Source organism: Mastigoproctus giganteus, chromosome 2, assembly GCF_048544385.1.
Source record: "Mastigoproctus giganteus isolate SK-2022 chromosome 2, ASM4854438v1, whole genome shotgun sequence".
NCBI lineage: Eukaryota > Metazoa > Arthropoda > Arachnida > Uropygi > Thelyphonidae > Mastigoproctus > Mastigoproctus giganteus.
The window spans coordinates 48,324,790-48,344,848 of record NC_143576.1 but is presented as its reverse complement, the minus strand read 5'-3'; the positions used below and the strand labels follow the sequence as shown (position 1 = coordinate 48,344,848).

Genomic DNA, 20,059 nt, shown 5'->3' with positions numbered 1-20,059 from the left:
TCTGGGAGGGGGGGGAGGTGGATGTTGTTTGTTTGTTATTTAGTTTTTAGGAGCATTAGCAACTAAGGCCATATTGCTCCGGGAATATGCAGTGGTCATTCCCTGACCTTTCTGCATCCTCCGTATTTGGTGGTGATGGGCTCGAACCCCAGTCTAATCAAGAAGCTGTTTGTTTGTTATTTGGTTTTTAGGAGCATTAGCAGCTAGGCCATATTGCTCCAGGGAGATATGCGGTGGTCGTTCCCTGACCTTTCCACAGGCTCGAACCCCAGTCTAATCAAGAAGTGTGTGCTACACACTGCTGCTCCTTCCCACCTAGCTATGGAGGCACCAGGGGGGGAGGTGGAAGGGAATTCACAAAGAAAGAGAAAAATGATGATTTTGATTTCTTGGTGATTCCTTTCTACTTCTCTCTCTCTCTCTCTCTCTCTCTCTCTCTCTCTCTCTCTCTCTCTCTCGCAGGGTAACTTAGGGAATTTTTGTTTTGGCTGGTGCGGCATGAGTGTCAGGCTTCCTTGCACCATATGGCTAATGATAATAATGGGAATGGTTTTTTCATGTTAATTTTTCCAAGGACTGGAGTTCCACAGGTGTGGCCCGTGTTTGGGTTGTGACAGTTTGCTGTTTGTCTGAGATTACCATCGATTGTTGCATGCTGCTTGTTGGATGAGAGGTTTATGATGTAAATGCGGGATCTGTGCTTGTGTACAGTGTTGGCTGACTGGGTGTTTGGCATCTTCATTTGCATTTTTTTTTTTTTTTTCTAGAACATGGATTAGCCACATTCACCTGGCACATCTCATTCTGCTTGCAGGGGAAAATCCTTCACAGTATGAGCACTACCATACTTTGTTAATGGTAAAACACATCCTTGTAGACTGCAGTATTCAAAAGGTGATGACATGCAGTAAGCATCGAAGTGACTAAGCCTATGAAGCATCTCAGTATATTGTGTCTGTAATAGTATGATAATATGCACTCTTTGGTTAGTTTGCCTGTTTTCTGAGAGATGAAATCATGAAACCCTTGCCAGACACCCACTAACTCGGCCACATTGTGAAAAAAAGTGATAAAAGGTTTTCTGTTGAGACAGATTTGAAACCAGGGCATTTAGAATATTCAGAAGACCTGTGCCAGTCCCTTTTTTCTTTTTTTTTTTCTTTTTGTGATTCCTTAACATTGTGCTATTGAGGAAAGTTATTTTCTTTTAACATACACCTCACAGAAGGGCTAAATCACATAGCAGTTTCTATACTCAAAGTGATTTTGCAAATAGCAACTAATTGCAAATTAGCTCGTTTGGAATTTTTAATTTTGTTATAGAACAGAAAATCTTCTGAACAAAATAGGAATCTAGTGACCAACATGACTAGTAATGAATAGGATTGTTTTTTAATGTAAAATGTATTTTGATTTTTTATGTTTCTGTAGTTAATATTTTCGTATATATGAAAATATCAGGTTTCATATGAAACCTGATAATTTTGCCTGAATTAGGATTTTTGTATTCCCACAGTTAACTGATTGTATTTTTGGTTGAAGTAAAATTATCACATATAGATTTTTATGTGATTTTTATTTCATAACACTATGTTATGAAATAATATTAGCATTGGTAATATTTTTTAGGGTATCCTGAAAAAAGCCAGGCAGTAAAAATTACATTTTCTGGCTTTTTTAGAAGGGTACTGGAAATGTCTCAATTTTTATTCTTCAGAGTGTGTTTTATCTCAAATTTTTCATCTGAAGAATTTGTTTTGCTCAAATTTTCACCTCTGAATATCTAGTCACCCTACACATGCCCAGTAATTATGAAGTTGGTGGTGAAGAGTGCATTAAACCATTAAGATTAATTATGCAGGCATCATTGGACTTGGAAGAGATTCTCTGGATTGGGAATCTCTTCCAAGTCCAATAACAGGGTATCACCATGGATTGATGCCTTATCATGTTGGGAGTGTTTTTGTGTGTCAATAAAGCAGAGAACTATGTCATTGGGAGTGTCAGGGAAAAGTCAGGGAAGAGTGTCAGGGAGTGTCAGATCAAAGCTAAGACACCAGACCAAATTGATCCAAAATCTGCCAACCTGCAGTGGACCAACATGGCAGATTATGGTCCATTCCCTTAACATGGCTTCACAACAAAATAAACAGCCCTCATTCTCCAGAGGCCTGCGAGCTACTTTACTAAGTGGAAGAATTTTATGAATATGTATTGCACCCTTACAAGCACGATGACTACCACTATAAAATTGTAATGATAGATTCCAGTGCGAGAATTGGTAAGATTTAAAATGGGGAAAGATCTGTCAGCTCATGTGGAACTGTAAAAAGAGATAATAGAGGCAGTCTACTAATTTAATTTGCAGAGAAACAAAATTTGTTAATCGAAACTCTTTCTTCAAGAACAAAGCCTAAAAAAATGGACATGGAAGAGTCCTCTTGGAAATACTACTGGAATTGACTTTATACTGATATGACAAACAATAAAACTATATTCACTGACTGCTCAGTCTTGAACCATTTTAATGCTGAAAGCAACCATCAGTTACTGAGAGCAAAAATCAAAATTGATTGCAAGAAAGAACAAAAGAAATTAGTCAAGTCAATTAAAGTGAAAAGATTGACATCAACTATCGTTGATGTCAATCTTTTCACTTTAATCATTTCAATCATTTTTATGTGCTGCAAGACCTTCCTGACACATATTTCGGAAATTGTAGCAGGGTGCTTAATGATTTTTTAATAACTGAGAGCAAAGTGGAGGAGAAATTGTTGAAGTTAAACATAAGAAAGACACCTGGTGTGGATGGGGTCTATCCAGTTATATTAAAGAAGGCGGCAAAGGAACTAAGCAAACTCTTAGCCATATTATGAGAGCATCCTTGGACTCAGGTGAAGTCCCCACGGACTGGAGATGTGCCAATGTATCCTCAATTCACAAACGGGGTTCAAAAGGTGACACAAGTAACTATAGACCTGTTAGTTTAACTTCTGTTCCTGGTAAAATAATGGAGCCACTGGTTAAAGATGCATTGCAGGATCATCTAGACAAGACTGCAGCAATAATTCAGACACAGCATGGGTTTGTTAAGGGAAAGTCTTTTCTGACAAATTTGATTGGATATTATGATGTGGTTACAAAGGAACTGGATGCAAAAAATAATTTTGATATCATATACTTGGATTTCAGGAAAGCTTTTGACACTGTTGCACATGGAAGACTACTGTATAAATTGGAGCAGAATGGTATAAGGAGTAAGTTGCTACAATGGATAAAAGGGTGGTTGAGTGGGAGAAGACATAGGGTGGTAATCAATGGGTGTTGCTCTTCATGGACTAATGTTATTAGTGGAGTTCCACTGGGTTCGGTGTTGGGCCCACTGTTGTTTTGTATATCTATCAGTGATATTGATTAGGGTATATCAGGCTTAGTGTCGAAGTTTACAGATGGTACAAACATTGGCAGGGTTGTTAATGATCCTGTTGCAGTGGCAGTGTGCTACTGCAACAGGATCTAGATAAGTTGGGCAAATGGAATGAGAAGTGGCAACTGAAGTTTAACATTGACAAATGCAATGGGTAGAAGTAACCCCAGAGGGACGTACCAACTTTGTGGTACTACGCTTAGGGTGGTAGAAAATGAAAAAGACCTGGGAGTAATTGTGGCATCAGGTATGAAGTTTTCTGAGTAATGCAGACAGGCTGCTAGGGCAGGTCATGGGGGTTTTGTCAATGATATAAAGGAATTTTGCTAGCAGGGAAAAGGAGGTGATTGTATTTATACCATTGCCTCTGTATAAGGCAATGGTCAGGCCACACCTTGAGTACGGTATACAGGTATGGAGGCCTCGTTTTAGGAAGGATGTAGATTTGCTTGAGTGTGTACAGAGAAGGGCAACAAGATTGGTGAGGGGAATGAAGGGATCCTCTTACCAAGAGAGGCTTAAGTTCTGCTAATTGCAGCGGCTGCAGGCTAGGCACCTGCGAGGTGATCTGATTGGGACATATAAGGTCTTAAATGGGTTGAGCATGCTGAATTCTGATGGGATTCTTCCACTTGCTCAGATTACGAACCTAAGGGGGCATAAATTCAAATTGAGAAAACGCAGTTGTAGAATAGATGTACTGAAATTTGCCTTTAGCTAGCTGGTGGTTAATTGCTGGAACAAACTGCCATCTGTCGTTGTGGAAGTTGATAGCTTAAATAAATTCAAGGAGGAACTGGAAAACATTTAGAGGGAATGGTTGTGTGATTTTTTTTTTTTTTTTTTTTTTTGGCTAATGCTACATAAGCTCATACCCTTGCTTTCTTGCATCACATGCCTCTATTACTATTCAACTGACAATGACAAAACCATTGAGACTATTATGAGAAACTACTTCTACAGGGATGGATACATTTAAATAAAAAGAGTGCAAGAATATTTGCTGATGCTATCGAGGCAGTGTTAGGTGGGTCGAAAAATTGCTGGATTGGGGGGGGTATACACAGAATAATAGATTAACAATAGCCACTGGCATGGTTGAGTGGGAGAAGAGAGAGAGAGTGGTAATCACTGGATACTACCATACTAATGTTATTAGTGGAGTCCCTCAGAGTTCACTGTTGGATCCATTGTTGTTTTCTGTATTTATAAATGATATTGATGATGGTATATCAGGCTTAATGTCCAAGTTTTCAGATGATATGAAGGTTGGTAGAGTTGTTAATGACACTATGCTGCTGCAACAGGATCTAGAAAACTTGGGTAAGTGGGCTGAGAGGTGGCAAATGAAGTTTAACATTGTTAAATGTAAAGTACTACATATGGGAAGCAGTAACTCCAGAGTAACGTATCAACTCTGTGGTACTACACTGACAGTGGAAGAGAATGAAAAGGACCTGGGGGTAATTGTGCAGGCAGAGGCCACCGTAGCCTAGTGGTCAGGCGTGCAGGTGCAATAAGTACACGTGCCTTGAGTGACCGTGGTTCAAGCCTGTAACTGCTGAATACGGTGCTGTTTCTTGTATTCTGTGTATCTTGTAAACTCCTATGACCGTTTGGTCGTCCCGGAGTGTAAATAGAAAATTTATTTTATTTTATATGAAGTTTTCCGAGCAGTGCAGACGGTTTGCAAGAGTAGCTCATGGTGTCTTGTCAATGATATACAGGAATTTTTCTAGCAGGGATAAGGAAGTGACTATCCCCTTGTATAAGGCGATGGTCAGGCCACACATTGAGTACTGTATACAGGACTGGAGGCCTCATTTTAAGAAGGATGTAGAGATGTTGGAACGAGTACAGAGAAGGGCAACAAGAGTAGTGAATGGAACAAAGGCTTGCTCTTATGAAGAAAGGCTAAAGTTTTGCAAATTACAGTGTTTGGAGACTAGGCACCTCTGAGACAAGCACCTCTTGAGGTGTATAAAGCCTTGAATAGTTTGAGCATGCTCAATACTGATGGCATTCTTCCTCTTGCTCAGAATAATCATCTGTGAGGGCATAAATTCAAATTGAGGAAAGACAGTTATAGGATAGATGTGCGAAGTTTGGCTTTAGCCAGCGGGTAGTTGATTGGTGGAACAGACTTCCATCTTTTGTTAAATTTAAGTCTGAGCTGTACAGGTATTTGGAATGAATGGAGGGCTGAAATCCGAGTTTTTTTTGGCTGATGCTGCATAAGCTTGCTTTCTTGCATCGTGTGCCTGTACTAAAGCTAATGCTAATGCAATAATAAAAAAAAGGATCAAATTGAGAGCAGGTTTCCCTCAGTGCTAGAATTAGGTGGTCACTCTAGAAGCAAGAATATTAAAAGGGGAGACTGAGTGCTTGGTGGTAATGGGCTGGTTTTGCCATCTAATTAATATTTGTGCTGAAAAGGGAGATGCATACCTTCCTATGAAAGTGGTTGAATAATACTTGGTGAACATTTACTTCCATTTAGAAAGAAGTACTAAAAGGAAAGATAGGTCCAAACAATTTAAACTGATGCAACCCGTAAAGTAAAAAAAAAAGATTTAGCATTAGCATTAGTAGAGGCATATGATGCAAGAAAGCAAGCTTATGCAGCATCAGCCAAAAAAAAAAAAAAAAACCACTTCCACTTCATACCTCCGTTTGTTCAAAATACCCGTCCAGCTGAGCCTTAAATTTATTTAGGCTATCAACTTTCATCATGACAAGGGATGGAAGTCTGTTCCACCAAACCTAAACTACCCGCTGGCTAAAGGCAAATTTCCGCACGTCTATCCTACATCTGTCTTTCCTCAATTTGAATTTATGCCCTCTCAGGTGATTCCTCTAAACAAGAGGAAGAATCCCATCAGCATTGAGCATGCTCAAACCATTCAAGGCTTTATACACCTCTATCAGATCACCTCGCTGGTGCCTAGTCTCCAGACACTGTAATTTGCAAAACTTAAGCCTTTCTTCGTAAGGCTTAATTTTGAAGAATATGTGTGTGTACAAATTAGTGATCTGTTTAAACAAGAGGTTAGAAGTGGTTTGAGGAAAAGCAAAATGAGGCATGTTTCAAAGTTGCAAAATTGAAAAGTAAAACCAGTGATCATTAGTGAGTGCCACTGACTCATATCCAAATCCAGTTCATGATTGAAAAGAAGTTTTTTTAAAAAAAGACAAATTAATGAATTCTCCAAGAAAAAAGAACTTCTGAAGTAAAAACCACTGAAAGGCAATCCTAAACAGGCCAAGTAATCTGATGATTCTAGGTAGATTAATCTTGCTAATTTAGAAAGTCTCTTCCTATTTCTCTCCTTTGGCTTTAAAAAAGTAATTTGCCTGTCAACTTTTGAAAATCCAAACTTAACTCTTCAATCCGCATCCATATTCTGAATCATTAGCCCTTTTATATTTTTAAGACTATTTCGTGCAAATTTATGTTACCCGTGGTTTTCTAGTCCTCCACTTCCATTTTGGAAATTAATTCCCATAGCACACTAAACCAAAATAATGATTCTGTCTTAGTTATGGGCATTTCTGCTGCGAAATCTGTGGAGGATCTAAAACAAGAATATTATGTTCTTTTGCTCAGTGAGAAAGTACTTTATGGCTACATGGTGCACAAGTACCTTCCCACTTAAAAATGATGCTCTTGCTGTTGTTGTTGTCAAATTTAATGACACATAGGCTACCACAGCCATATTGTGTCTTTCTGATGGTGAATATGAAATATCAGCTTCATTAATATAATTATATTTTATGATATATTCCTAAAAGCCTTGTGGATTAACTCAAGATTTGAAGGACTCTGCAAGGCGGGAAATTTCTATCAGCATGGCCCACACTTGTAGGTAGAAGGAATTTGTTTTGTAGAGATGAGATACACTTAAACAAACGTGGTGCAAAAAGTTTTTGCCAGTATTATTGAGGATATCTTAAAGGTTCAGGGAACTGCTAGTTAGGGGGGATGTGAGTAATACTGACACGTGTTTATCTGATAATATTGGTCAAAGTAACTCTTGCACATACCTCAAGAGTTCTTATCTGTTACCCCAACTGGATATATTATCTAGATGTTCTGGGGGCAGAAACGTTTCAAGTGAGCGGGTAGCTAATGCCTGGGAAGCGAGCCTGAAAAACTTCAAGGGTTGTGTTAGGGTAGTTAAATATATAAGAACAGTAAGTCTTAATTGTTTATACAGTAATGTTAGATGTGTAGTCATTAAAATGAGCGAATTCGAACTGCTGGTTAAAACAAGTTACGCAGACATATAGGGCTTACGGAGACGTGGTGCCACCTGGAAATAGGGGATGATGAGTTTCAGTATGGCTTGTATAATGTATTTAGGAAGGATAGGGTAGATAGAAGGGGTGGTGGGGTAATGCTTCTTATCAGAAGCAGCCTGAGTGCGATGATAGCTTTCCCGGATTCAGACGTTTCACATGGTAGTATAGAATCTGTATGGTGTGAGATAGTTGGAAACAAAGGTATAATGCGAGTAGGAGTAATCTATAGACCAGGTGATTGTGAAGATTATGACGAAAGCCTCTACATGCAAATGGAATGGGCAAGTAAGTGCCAATGTCTTATTATGGGTGATTTCAATTTGCCTCTAATTGACTGGAGTAAATGTGAAGGAAACTCGACATGGGGAACAAAATTTTTAAATCAACTACCTGACTGTTATTTGTATCAACATGTCAGGGAAAGTACTAGAGAAAAGAATATCCTAGACCTCATCATCACCCGTGAATCAGATGACATAACAGGTCTGACAGTAGAGGAACCAGTAGCAGGAAGTGATCACGGAGTTCTACAGTGGATGATGATGAGAGAAGTAGCAGTAGTAAAAGGCAAAGGAATGGGTTTTAATTTCAGAAAAGGAAATTATGATGCCTTAAGGTACTACATGGCCTCTATTAACTGGGTAGATATCACACAGAGAATGAATATAATTGAACTGTGGTATCCTTTTAAAACATTAATCACAGATGCCTTGAATGATTATTTACCATTAAAAAAATACTCCACGAGGAAGGTTCCAAGTTGGATGAATAGTGAAGTTGCCACATTACTTGAGCAGAAAAAGGTGGCATGGAAAGGTTACAGAGCAATAAAAAGTACTGAAGCCTATAACAGCTACAAGATGATGTGTAATAGAGCCACAGAAAAGGTTCGACAGGCAAAGGCAGTTTATGAGAAATCACTAGCAAACAGAGCAAAGAGGGGGGATAAAGAATTCTTCACATATATAAATGTCAAGAAGAGAAGGACAAACCAGATCGAACCTTTATGTAAGGGAAAGGGGATAGTATTAAATACACCAACTGCTGTTGCAGATGAACTCAACAGTTATTTTGCATCGATATTTACAAATGAAAAACCTTTTGTGGCAATGGGAAATTGTGGGAGCGAAGTTGAAAAATATGTAATTAATCATATTGAAATTTCGCAAGATTATTTAATGAAAAAACTTTCGAGCCTACAGGCCAGTAATGCTCCTGGAGTTGATGAAATATACCCTATAATCTTAAGGGAGGCGGCAAGTGAGTGCATTGAACCATTGAGGCTAATTATGTGAGCATCACTAGACTCTGGGGAGATTCCCTTGGATTGGAAAAGTGCCAATGTATCTCCCATACATAAGGGTGGCTCTAAGAGTGATGTGTGGGGAAATTATCGACCTGTCAGTCTGACTTCAGTGGTAGGAAAAATCATGGAGGCAATGTTCGAGGGTGGAATTCAGGATCATTTGGATCGAATTGAAATTCTCAAGGATACTCAGCATGGTTTTGTAAAGGGAAAATCATGTTTAATAAATCTGGTTTGCTATTTTGAAAGGGTCACTCACGAGCTGAATTTAGGGAATAATTTCGACATTGTTTATTTAAATTTCAGCAAAGCTTTTGACTGAGTCGCACATGAGTGGTTGCTTTATAAGCTGGAACAGGTTGGAATCACTGGGAAAATCCTTAGATGGATAGAAGGATGGCTTCAGGGTAGAGGGTTGTGATAAATGGCTATTCCTCAGATTGGGTTGATGTAAGAAGTGGGGTTCCCCAAGGATCAGTATTAGGACCACTGTTGTTTTTAATTTTCATAAACGACATCGATGAAGGGATAGAGGGCATGATGTCTAAATTTGCAGATGATGTTAAAATTGGTAGAGTAGTTAATGATCACTGTCAAGCTGAGCTTCTTCAGAGAGACCTAGATAGACTTCAGGAATGGTCAGAAAAATGGCAGCTATGCTTTAATCCAGCAAAGTGTATGGTATTACACGTGGGAAACAGTAATCCCAAAATAACTTATTCATTTGGTGGAGTTCAACTAAACCCAGTACTGGAGGAAAGAGACCTGGGTGTTACGATACAGTCAGACATGAAATTCTCTGAGCATTGTAAACAGGTTGCAAGGAAGGCCCATGGTGTCCTATCGATGATCTATCGAATTTTTGCAAGTAGGGATAGGGACGTGATAATCCCATTATATAAGACTTTTGTTAGACCACACTTGGAATACTGTGTTCAAGTATGGAGACCACACCTAAAGAAAGACATTGAGCTTCTTGAAAGGGTGCAAAGACTCGCCTTGTGAGATTGGCAAAAGGGCGTCCTTGTGAAGAAAGACTTCGAATATGTGGGTTGCAGAGTTTGGAAACTAGACACCTTAGAGGAGATTTGATTGAGGTTTTTAAGACTCTGAGAGGCATCAGTAAAATGAATGAGGACAAAATTTTTAAGATTATAAATGATGCTAAGAACTAAATGAAGCACACAAAAGATGTCTTTTGTGTGCTTGATGTAAGAAGTTTGAGGATGTTAGGTGGCAACTCAGCCTTGTTATGGGCCTTTATGAGAACTTTAAGAACAGGATGAATGCCCTCAGAGGATTTTAATTGGGGCCCATTAAGCTCTCAGCTGCCCACATCAAAGACTTTGAACTTGATCATCAGGCAACACAGTGGAAATCCCCAAGACAGAATGCGCTAGTCCCACAGGAGCTAGTTGTTGTCAGTAGCTGTTGTTAGACAAACGGGAAATATATTGTGCAAAAAGGATAGGTGGAATAGGACCAGGTATGTCTCTCAGGGGCAAATGTTGATGACATTGTAGAGCAGAGTAGATATGTAGAGCAGATATAATATTTTAAGGGCACAAAAGATGATATTGTTGTACACGGCACTAATGACACAAGTTCCAGAACAAGTGCAAATAAACATATTTGACATAAAATTTTACTATGAATATAAGTGCTTTTATAAATTAATATATACTACAATACATTTAATCTCAAAGATAATATGAAAGATAATAAAATACAAATAATAGAAATAAATAAAAAACACTTTGTACCTCAATTAGCACGATGGTTTTTATATATGAGGGGATGATCATTTAATTTGTGGACTGGTTATCTTCCTTATCTTAATTGTCGTCATCTGAATCTGCTGCTCCTTCTCAAAATACTCTCTCTTGAACTTTACACACTTTTGCTCCTGTTGTACCCACAAATTAAATGCTTCTTGCAAGCCATTTTTCAAAAGACTGTGAAGTGCTTCCAATGTGGCTCTGCAAGCATCATTGTTGGATGCGAAACGCTTGACTTTCAGAGCTTTTTTCTGATGTCGAAACAGGAAAAAATCACATGGGGCTAAGTTTGGTGAATAAAGGGGATGTGGCAGAACCTCGGCACCTATGGCAGTGATCACTGCCTGCACAATATTAGCTGTATGGGGCTTGGCATTGTCTTGATGAAGAAACCACTTCACACCGGCAAGTTCTTGACGTTTCTCACCAATGGCATGGCAAAGTTTGACTTTGAGAACCTCAACACATCCTTCCTTATACATAGTTGTTCAACAAGGCACAAAATGTGTATTAAGAATGCCTTTTATGTCAAAAACACCAGAGCCATTTGTTTGTCAGCCAAACGAGAAGCTCAAAACTTCTTAGGTCTTGGTGAATCAGAATGCTTCCATTCGCTCAACTGTTGTTTTGTCTCTATATCATAGTGAAAAATACAAGTTTTGTCACAAGTCACTGTTTGATTTAAGAAATTTTTACTCTGTGTTTCAAAATGACCAAGCATTTATTTGCACAAGTCTATTCTTTGCTGTGTTTGTTCTGGAGTCAAAGTGTGGGGACACTTTGGGAACTTCTGCTTTAGTCATAATTATAACACTGTCTTTGGATTCAGGAGAGGTCTCTATCCACTGGAAATGTGCTAATGACCAATTCACAAAGGGGTATCAAAAGGCGACATTGAATAATCACAAACCTTTTAAGTTAACAAGTCTGTAATTACTCATATATCTATACATATATCTGTAAATCAAAGTCCCAGGGAATAGACAGCAATCAAAGTTCAAGGAAAAATGATGGCGTTAACAGATAAAGACATAATGCAGGACAATCTAGACAGGACTGCAGTTATACTGCAGTCACAGCATGAATTTTTTTAAGAGGCAATCTTGTCTGACCATTCTGATTGGATACTATGATGCAGTAATAAAGGAACCACAGGCAAAAAATAATTTTGATACCATATTCTAAACTCAATTTTTGATACTGTTGTACACAAAAGACTACTATATAAATTGGAGCAGTGTGGCATTAAGGGTAAGTTACTGCTATGGTTTGAAGAGATATTTGAGTAGGAGAAGACAGAGTACTTATTAATGGACACCGCTTTATGTAGATAATGTTATTAGTGAAGTCTACCAGGATTCAGTAATGGGTTCATTGTTATTTTTCATATTTATTAATGATATTGATGAGGTATATTAGTCTTTATGTCTAAGTTTGCAGATGATACAAAGATTAGCGGGGTAATTAATGACAAAATCAAAGTCAGCTACTCCAACAAGATCTAGAAAAATTAGGTAGGTGGGCTCAATGAAGTTTAATGTTGACAAATATAAGTTATGCATATTGGTTCAAGTAATCACAGATTAATGTACAAACTGTGTGGTACTATATTCAGGGTAGTGGAAAATGAAAAAGGGATGGGACAATTGTGACATCAGATATGAAATTCTCTGAGCACTTCAGACAGGCTGCCAAGACAGCCTGTGTGGTTTTTTTGTCAATGATACACAGAAATTTTTCTAGCAGGGATAAGGAGGTGATTATATCACTGTACAAAGCAGTGGTTAGGCCACATCGTGGATATTGCATACAAGTCTGGAGGCCTCATTTTAGGAAGGATGTAGATCTGCTGGAATGGGTACAGAGAATGGCAATGAGATTTCTGTAGGTAACAAAAGGTGGTTTTACCAAAAAAGGCTTCAGTTCTGAAAATTGTAGCATCTGGCACCTATGCACCTACAAGTTGATTTGATTGAGGTGTTTAAGGCTTTGTATGGATTAAGCAAGCTCAATGCTGATGCCATTCTTCTTCTTCTTCTGGCTAAGACACAGGAGAGGGCTTAAATTCAATTTGAGGAAGGACAGTTGAAAGATAGATGCAGAAGTTTGTCTTCAGCCAGTGGATGGTTGGTTGTTGGAACAGTCTTCCATCTCTTGTTGTGGAAGTGAGTAATTTGAATAAATTCAAGGAAAAACTAGACAAATTACTGGAGGCTGGATGGTCAGGTGATGCAGGAAGATTTTTTTTTTATTGGTTGATCTTTATAAGCTTGCTTTCTTGCACCATATGTCACTACTACTACTAATAATATGAAAGGTAATATATGAAGGATAATAGACCCAGAAGCAGACTGAAGTAATCAAGCAATCATCATAAAAAGAAGTCTTACTCTGAGTACAGCTAAAAACTTAATCCGAAATAGGATGGCATGGAAAAATATAGTCTGGATTGAGTCCAGGACCGATTTACACTAGCTTAATGACCTATACACCCACTGAGTATGAGAGGTTTAGATATTAATAATGATGAGATAATATATATATAGGGATGCATTAAGTGGAAACTAAAATTATTTTTTTTATCAATAGCTGGCAGTTCATTTTTCAGACAAATTTCCATTGTAGTTTTAGGCACTTATCCCATTTTTATATAAAAGTCATTTCGTTGCTTTGGCTATTATTGTTTAATGGCTTCCTTCACTTCATCATCCATATATAATTAACATCTGGCAGATCATTTTTCAAGGAATGATGTCATGTACTAATCTTCCCTTTGAAGACGTTTTATTTGATGATAACTGTGTCAGCTTGTAGTAGTAGTAGTAGTAGTAGTAGTAGTAGTAGTGGCATGTAGCTAAGAATAGAAACAGGTGCAGGTATACTTGCGTGTACACGAATGCTAGGAGTTTAGTAAATAAATTTGATGAATTTGAGGTATTGTTCAAAACATCAAAGGCAGATATTGTTGGGATATCAGAGACGTGGTGTCACACAGATATAAGGGATGCAGAACTGGAATTTGGGGAGTACAATGTCTACAGAAAGGATAGACAGGATAGGAAGGGGGGAGGGGTTATGCTATTAGTTAAGAAACACATAAAAACCAAGGAAGTGAAGCCAGTCGACATCGCTGGACAGTGCAGTGTTCAGTCAGTTTGGTGTGACATAAGCATTGGGAGATCAAAATTGAGAGTAGGAGTGGCCTAATGACTCTGATGAGTATAATAAGAAACTGTACAGGGAAATAGAGTGGGCCAGTAAATCAGAGAGTCTTATAATGGGCGATTTTAATTTCCCAGATATTGACTGGAATTTGGGTGCTGGTCACTCACACACTAGCAGGGCTTTTGTGGATTTATTGGATGATTGTTTTCTACATCAGCATGTTCGGGAGGCAACTAGAGGGAGTAATACTCTTGATTTGATTATCAGCAGTGATTCTTCATGCATTAAGAATCTGCAGATAAATGTGATCACTGCCACCACTAGGTGGCAGTGATCACAATGTGCTGAAGTGGGATTTACTCAAAGAGGTAACTACCATTAGGGGTAAAGGGAAGGGTTATTGCTTCCGTAAAGGCGACTACAATGGACAGAGACAGTATTTAAATTCTATACAGTGGGCCCAACTGATGATGTTACCAACAGCAAATTCAAAATGGGAAGCATTCAAAGAATTAATCTTGGAAGCTACTAGGCTTTACATACCAACTAAGAAATATTGTTCAAGGTTTAGGCCAAAATGGATGTCAGATGAACTAATGAGGCATATGGCAGAGAAGAAAAATGCATGGGATACTTACAAATTAACACATGACACAGAAGCCTATGATAGATACAAGTTGATATGCAACCAAGTTACAAAGGAGGTTAGGCAGGCGAAGGCAGATTACGAGAAATCCTTGGCAAGGGATACAAAGAAAAACAGCAAAGAGTTCTTTACTTATGTAAACTCTAGAAGGAAGGGGATGAATCAGATTGGTCCACTTGATATTGATGGGTCAACTGTTGATGACCCTGCTCAGGTAGCTAACAAACTAAATGAATATTTTGCATCGACATTCACACATGAGGAGTTATTCAGCGAGGGGAATGCCAGAGGTGTATTCAACTCCAGCAGTAAGCTACAGAATCTTGAAATAACTGGGCGTAAAGTGGAGGAGAAACTGTTGAAGATAAACACAAGAAAGGCACCTGGGCTGGATGGGATCTATCCAGTTATATTAAAGGAGGCAGCAAAGGAAGTAAGCAAACCCTTAGCCATAATTATGAGAGCTTCCTTGGACTCAGGGGAGGTACCCATAGACTGGAAATGTGCAAATGTGACCCCAATTCACAAAGGAGGATCAAAGGCTGACACAAATAATTTTAGACCTGTGAGCTTAACTTCTGTTCCAGGAAAATTAATGGAGGCACTGGTTAAAGATGCACTGCAGGATCATTTAGACAAGACTTCAGTTATAGCTCAGACACAGCATGGTTTTATTAAGGGGAAGTCTTGCCTGACCAATTTGATTGGATATTATGATGCAGTCACAAAAGAACTGGATGCAGGGAATAGCTTTGATATTATATACTTGGATCTTAGAAAGGCTTTTGATACTGTTGCACATGGAAGACTGCTACACAAATTGGAGCAGTGTGACATTGGAGGCAAATTGCTGCTATGGATAAAGGGGTGGTTGAGGGGGAGAAGACAGAGAGTGGTAATCAATGGACACTGCTCATCGTGGACTTATGTTATTAGTGGAGTCCCTCAGGGCTCAGTGTTGGGTCCATTATTGTTTTCTGTATTTATAAATGATATTGATGATGGTATATCAAGCTTAATGTCCAAGTTTGCAGACAATACAAAGGTTGGCAGGGTTGTCAAGGACACTACTGACACTATGCTGCTGCAACAGGATCTGGAAAGGTTGAGCAGATGGGCTGAGAGGTGGCAAATGAAGTTTAACATTGACAAATGTAAAGTACTACACACGGGAAACAGCAACCCCAGAGCAACGTATCAACTCTGTGGTACTACACTGACAGTGGTAGAGAATGAAAGGGACTTGGGGGGTGGTTGTGCAGGCAGATATGAAGTTCTCTGAGCAGTGCAGACCGGCTGCAAGAGTAGCTCATGGAGTATTGTCAATGATATACAGGAATTTTTCCAGCAGGGATAAGGAGGTGATTATTCCCTTGTATAAGTCAGGCCACACCTAGAGTACTGTATACAGGTCTGGAGGCCTCATTTCAAGAAGGATGTTGAGCTGCTGGAACGAGTACAGAGAAGGGCAACAAGATTAGTGAATGGAACAAAGGGGTGCTCTTACGAAGAAAGGCTTAAGTTTTGCAAATTACAGTGTCTGGAGACTAGGCACCAGCGAAGTGATCTGATAGAGGTGTATAAAGCCTTGAATGGTTTGAGCATGCTCAATGCTGATAGGATTCTTCCTCTAGCTCAGAATAATCACCTGAGAGGGCATAAATTCAAATTGAGGAAATCAGATGTAGGATAGACGTGCGGAAATTTGCCTTTAGCCAGCGGGTGGTTGGTTGGTGGAACAGACTTCCATCCCTTGTGGTGGAGGTTGATAGCCTAAATAAGTTTAAGGCTCAGCTGGACAGGTATTTTGAACGAACAGAGGGGTGAAGTGGAGGTGGGTTTTTTTTTTTTTTTTTTTGGCTGATGCTGCATAAACTTGCTTTCTTGCATCAAAGGCCTCTACTAATGCTGATGCTAATGTGATGCAAGAAATCAAATGTATGAGCTTATGCAGCATCAGCCAAAAAAAAAAAAATAAATAATCACACCATTCCCTCCAAATGCCTGTCCAGTTCCTCCTTAAATTTATTCAACCTATCAACTTCCACAACGACAGATGGAAGTTTGTTCCAGCAATTAACCACCCGCTGGCTAAAGGCAAATTTCCACACATCTATTCTACATCTGTCCTTTCTTAATTTGAATTTATTCCACCTTAGGTTCGTAATCTGAAAGTGGAAGGATCTAATCAGAATTCAGCGTGCTGAACCCATTCAAGGCCTTATACACCTCAATCAGATCACCGCGCAGGTGCCTAGTCTCCAGCCACTGCAATTTGCAGAACTTAAGCCTTTCTTGATAAGAGGATCCCTTCATTCCCCTCACCAATCTTGTTGCCCTTCTCTGTACATGCTCAAGTAAATCTACATCCTTCCTAAAATGAGGCCTCCAGACCTGTACGCAGTACTCAAGCCGTGGCCTGACCATTGCCTTATACAGAGGGATAATCACCTTCTTTTTCCTGCTAGCAAAATTCCTATATATCATTGACAAAACCCCATGACCTGCCCTGGCAGCCTGTCTGCATTGCTCAGAAAACTTCATATCTAACTGCACAATTACTCCCAGTTCTTTTTCATTTTCTACCACCTTAAGTGTAGTACCACACAGTTGGTACGTTTCTCTGGGGGTTACTTCTACCCATATGCAGTACTTTGCGTTTGTCAAGGTTAAACTTCAGTTGCCACTTCTTAGCCCATCTGCCCAAATTATCTAGATCCTGTTGCAGTAGCACACTGCCATTACTGTCATTAACAACCCTGCCAACCTTTGTATCATCTGAAAACTTCAACACTAAGCCTGATATACCTTCATCAATATCATTGATAAATATACAAAACAACAGTGGACCCAACACCGAACCCTGTGGGACTCCACTAATAACATTAGTCCAAGAAGAGCAGCACCCATTGATTACCACCCTCTGTCTTCTCGCACTTAACCATCCTTTTATCCATTGTAGCAACTTACCCTTAATACCATTCTGCTCCAATTTGTACAATAGTCTTCCATGCACAACAGTGTCCTGAGTAATGGTCATCCTGCTGAGTTTTCCATTCTTCTCGGTAATGATGTTACCCCCTTTGTATGCTCACAAAAATGACATACAAATGTACATTGACAAATTTATGTTTCCATTTTCCATATGACAGAGAATTTCTACTGAAGTTGTTGCCCTCTGCTATAAAAAAACTGGATATCACTGTTTCACTAGTTTGAATGTGCTCATCACTGTAAATGCCATGTTGTCTGTGCCAATTACTGTCACATAGACATGACAGTAAATAGACATAGCCAATATGCCCTCATATTCAGTACAAATCTAATATACCAGTGGCAGCATATGATTTTAAATATAGACAATCTGAATTTTATTTTCATTTGATTCATAATTTACCTATTGCCATTCTCGCAGCTTTCTTCAATTGTCATTACCTTTTTCTCTTGATCTTAGCATTTCATTAAGTGATTGTACTAATAATGCGTTAATTTTACTTTTCTTTTTGTGAAGGTAAACTTTTTGAATACTGTCATTGTGGATATGCAGAGGAAGAATGATGAATTAAAATGCCGATTAGACATCATGGAAAATCATGTATTCTTGGATAATAGATTTGACATGTAAGTAGAAATTTCAGCTTAAAACATTTTCAGCGCTTCTTGTTTTTTTTTTTTTTTTTTTTTTTATGTAAACCCCAAACACGAGAGGTATTAGAACCTATAGTACTTAGTACCGTGCTTGGGTTGGAGATTGAGAAGACGAAAGAAGATATTTGTTGACATTGGACTTGAACTTCTGTAGAATAATTTTCAGAAAATACGTATGAAGCAAGGTTGTTCCAGAAAACAGCAGTTGAATAAATAAACGAGGAAGATGAAAAGTTGGTTCTGTGAGTTTGAAGTTGGACAGTAAATGGATGTTGGCTGGTGGCGGCACGTGTTCAGACTGTTTTGAAAGAGAGAGAGGGAATTATAGAAGCCAATTCAGAAGAACAGTGCCCATGGAAGTATCTGTAGAAGAGGCATGCAGCAGAAACAGTACGTCTATGAGACGGCGAGTGGAGAGACTCTGTTAGAGATGAATCATTAATTAACCTAACTGCCCACTTCTGAATGGAATCAAGCAGCCTGAGAGAGGTTTTGGGGGCACCACCCCCGTTGTGGGAATAATATTCCACGGCAGGGCGAATTTGCAATTTATACAGAGTGAGCAGCTGTTTGGAAGAAATGTAACGCCGAGAGCGAAAGAGAAAACCAAGTTTTTTAGATTCAGAAGAAGCAATATTTGTAATGTGCTTGTGCCAAGAGAGATTAGAAGTCAGGGTAATCCCAAAAAGAGATATATCATTTTGCCTATAAATCGGAGTGTCACTAAAGATAAGGATAGGAGCAGAAGAATCCTTTTTTCGAGATATAATACAAGCCTGAGTTTTAGAAGGGTTGAAATCGACTAAGTTGTCTTTGCTCCACTGGAGAATTACCTGAAGATCGGCATTTAAGCAATTGGTAGCAGATGTTCGAGAACTTGAAGCTGATTGAGCAGGACAAGGTTTCTCAAAATTAAAAAGTGGAATGCAATGTGCTATCATCGGCAAACCTACGGATAGGATTTCCATTCAATGGAAGAAGGTCATTAATATACAAGAGGAAAAGAGTGGGGGAAAGAACTGAACCTTGGGGGACACCGGCATTAGTGGAGAAGTTAGAAGACAGTGAGCCATCTACCATCACCCTCAGTGAGCGATCAGAGAGAAAACTGGATAACCAATTACTAAAAACAGTTGGCAAACCATAAGATAGAAGCTTGTTTAGAAGACCTTTCTGCCAAATACGATCAAAAGCCTTTGAGATGTAAAGAGCAACTACTTGTGTTTCACTGAACCTTTCAATTGAATTAGTCCATAAATGGGTAACGTAAGCCAGAATATCACCAGTGGATCGACACTGACGGAATCTATACTGGCGGTCGTTGATCAGAGGGAAGGTTTCTAGGTAGTTTAAGAGTTGTCGGTTAATTGATTTCTCCATTACTTTAGAAAGAGTAGAAGTAATTGCAATGGGACGATAATTGGATGGGAGGGATTTGTCACCCTTTTTAAGAACTGGCTGGATATGAGCAAATTTCCAAGCAGAGGGAAAAACACCTTTGGAATAAGAAAGTGGAAAAAGGTGGCAAAGAATAGGAGTAAGTTCAGGAGCACAGGTTTTGAGAACAAGTGGAGAAATACCATCAGGACCTGGAGCTTTCTTAGCATCAAGATTTGTCAAAATCCTTCTGACATCCTTTTGACGGAAGACCACAGGAGGCATTGAATGGAGCGTGTTGGGAATGGTGGGAGGTGTTTTACCAAGATCATTAATACATGAATTGGAAGAAAAATGAGATGCTATCAGGTCAGCTTTATCCTTGGCTGAAGGGACAACAGAACCATCTG

The 20,059-nt window shown here is 39.0% G+C and overlaps 1 protein-coding gene across 1 annotated transcript in view; it reads left to right on the top strand.

The window, feature by feature from the left end:
- The window catches only part of LOC150089293 (CAP-Gly domain-containing linker protein 1-like), an 86,537-nt gene that overhangs the window by 36,994 nt on the left and 29,484 nt on the right, over positions 1–20,059 (top strand). The window contains exon 2 of the mRNA XM_090389935.1: positions 18,136–18,245. Within this exon, the coding sequence (XP_090246061.1) occupies positions 18,136–18,245 (110 nt within the window). The remainder of the gene's footprint in view (positions 1–18,135; positions 18,246–20,059) is intronic.